The 1,245-nt window shown below is 29.8% G+C and overlaps 1 protein-coding gene across 1 annotated transcript in view; it reads right to left on the minus strand.

Annotated features, from left to right (window-relative positions):
- Nucleotides 1–1,056: 1,056 nt before the first annotated feature.
- The window catches only part of LOC106771013 (putative disease resistance protein RGA3), an 8,534-nt gene continuing 8,345 nt past the window's right edge, over nucleotides 1,057–1,245 (minus strand). Inside the window, exon 2 of the mRNA XM_022785067.1 lies at nucleotides 1,057–1,188. Coding sequence (XP_022640788.1) covers nucleotides 1,167–1,188 — 22 coding nt within the window. The 3' untranslated portion in view covers nucleotides 1,057–1,166. The remainder of the gene's footprint in view (nucleotides 1,189–1,245) is intronic.

Here is a 1,245-nt window from a genome sequence, read left to right on the forward strand (position 1 = left end):
CTACACTGATTGGAAATTAGTTGTCTTTCTTTTTGTAAGCAAAGATTTTTTATTTTTCCTCATTATTGTCTATGCTATATCTAATATTACTCATTGCATATTTGTCAGGAAAATAGGTAGATATTACAGCAAATTCTCTTCATCCAGGAGCAATTATAACCAATATATATAAGCCAGAGATTACTGTCGTCGTGCCAAGAGGTACTTACCACATTGAACCATTCATAGATGAATTTATGATTTTTCTAGAATTCATGCAGATCTTGAATTCATAATCTACCATATTCCTTCTATAAGTCTTCAGCAAATTTACNATNTAATGAAAAGTTCCTCTTTTATAGTTTAAGTTCAATAACTCACGTCATACACTTATAAGTAAGTCATCATAATTTACTTCTTACTATAAATTTCAAATTCATAAGATACTTCTTACTATAATTCTTTTGACCACCCCTCAATTTTCAAAATGACTATTTTTTTCATTAGGAAAAGTGACATAATATTAATATGAACCTTGGGAAGTAACTGTGTTGTGGCGCATTTAATCACACACTTCACTAAACTTCTAGTAATTTTATTTTAACATTTGGGACACAAGAGGAGTCAAGAAACGTAACTACGCTTTGGCTTTCCATATCATAAATAACAAAATCGTTTTATTCATATAGCACTACATCAATGTGTGGTGTACGGATNAAAATTAACATAAAAGAATCTAACAGTAAATTAGTACTACTCATACAATTCTTGAGACACAACTCAAACTATAAACAATTCAACCACGTCCAGAATTCTTATGTACAAACATTTGCATAAAAGTCTTAGTACAAAATTGTCATTAAAAATTTGTAAGAATTATTGAAAGATTACTAAAGTTGACCTCTAACAATTGAGTATCAGACCAAATGGGTCTTGTAGTCAGACTGACATCTTAAAACTATAACCAATATTACTCATTGTCTATGCTATATCTTGAAACTTTTTATTTTTCCTCATTATTGTCTATGCTATATCAAGTTGAATCCAAACTCATAATCAAGTTTCCAGCACTGAAATTCAAAACTGTTTGATAAAATGTTTCATTGAACTAGGNAAAGCTGCAGAAATTCATTTACAAACCTTAATAGGATTCTTATTAACGTAGCCAAACCTGTATACAGCTGTCCTCATAATGTTTCGCCAAAAAATCTGCATTTATAACATTTTCCTGTAAGATTCAAACGAGAACATGCTGATATTTTGAGT

The sequence above is a fragment of the Vigna radiata genome, chromosome 8 (genome assembly GCF_000741045.1).
Source record: "Vigna radiata var. radiata cultivar VC1973A chromosome 8, Vradiata_ver6, whole genome shotgun sequence".
Lineage (NCBI taxonomy): Eukaryota > Viridiplantae > Streptophyta > Magnoliopsida > Fabales > Fabaceae > Vigna > Vigna radiata.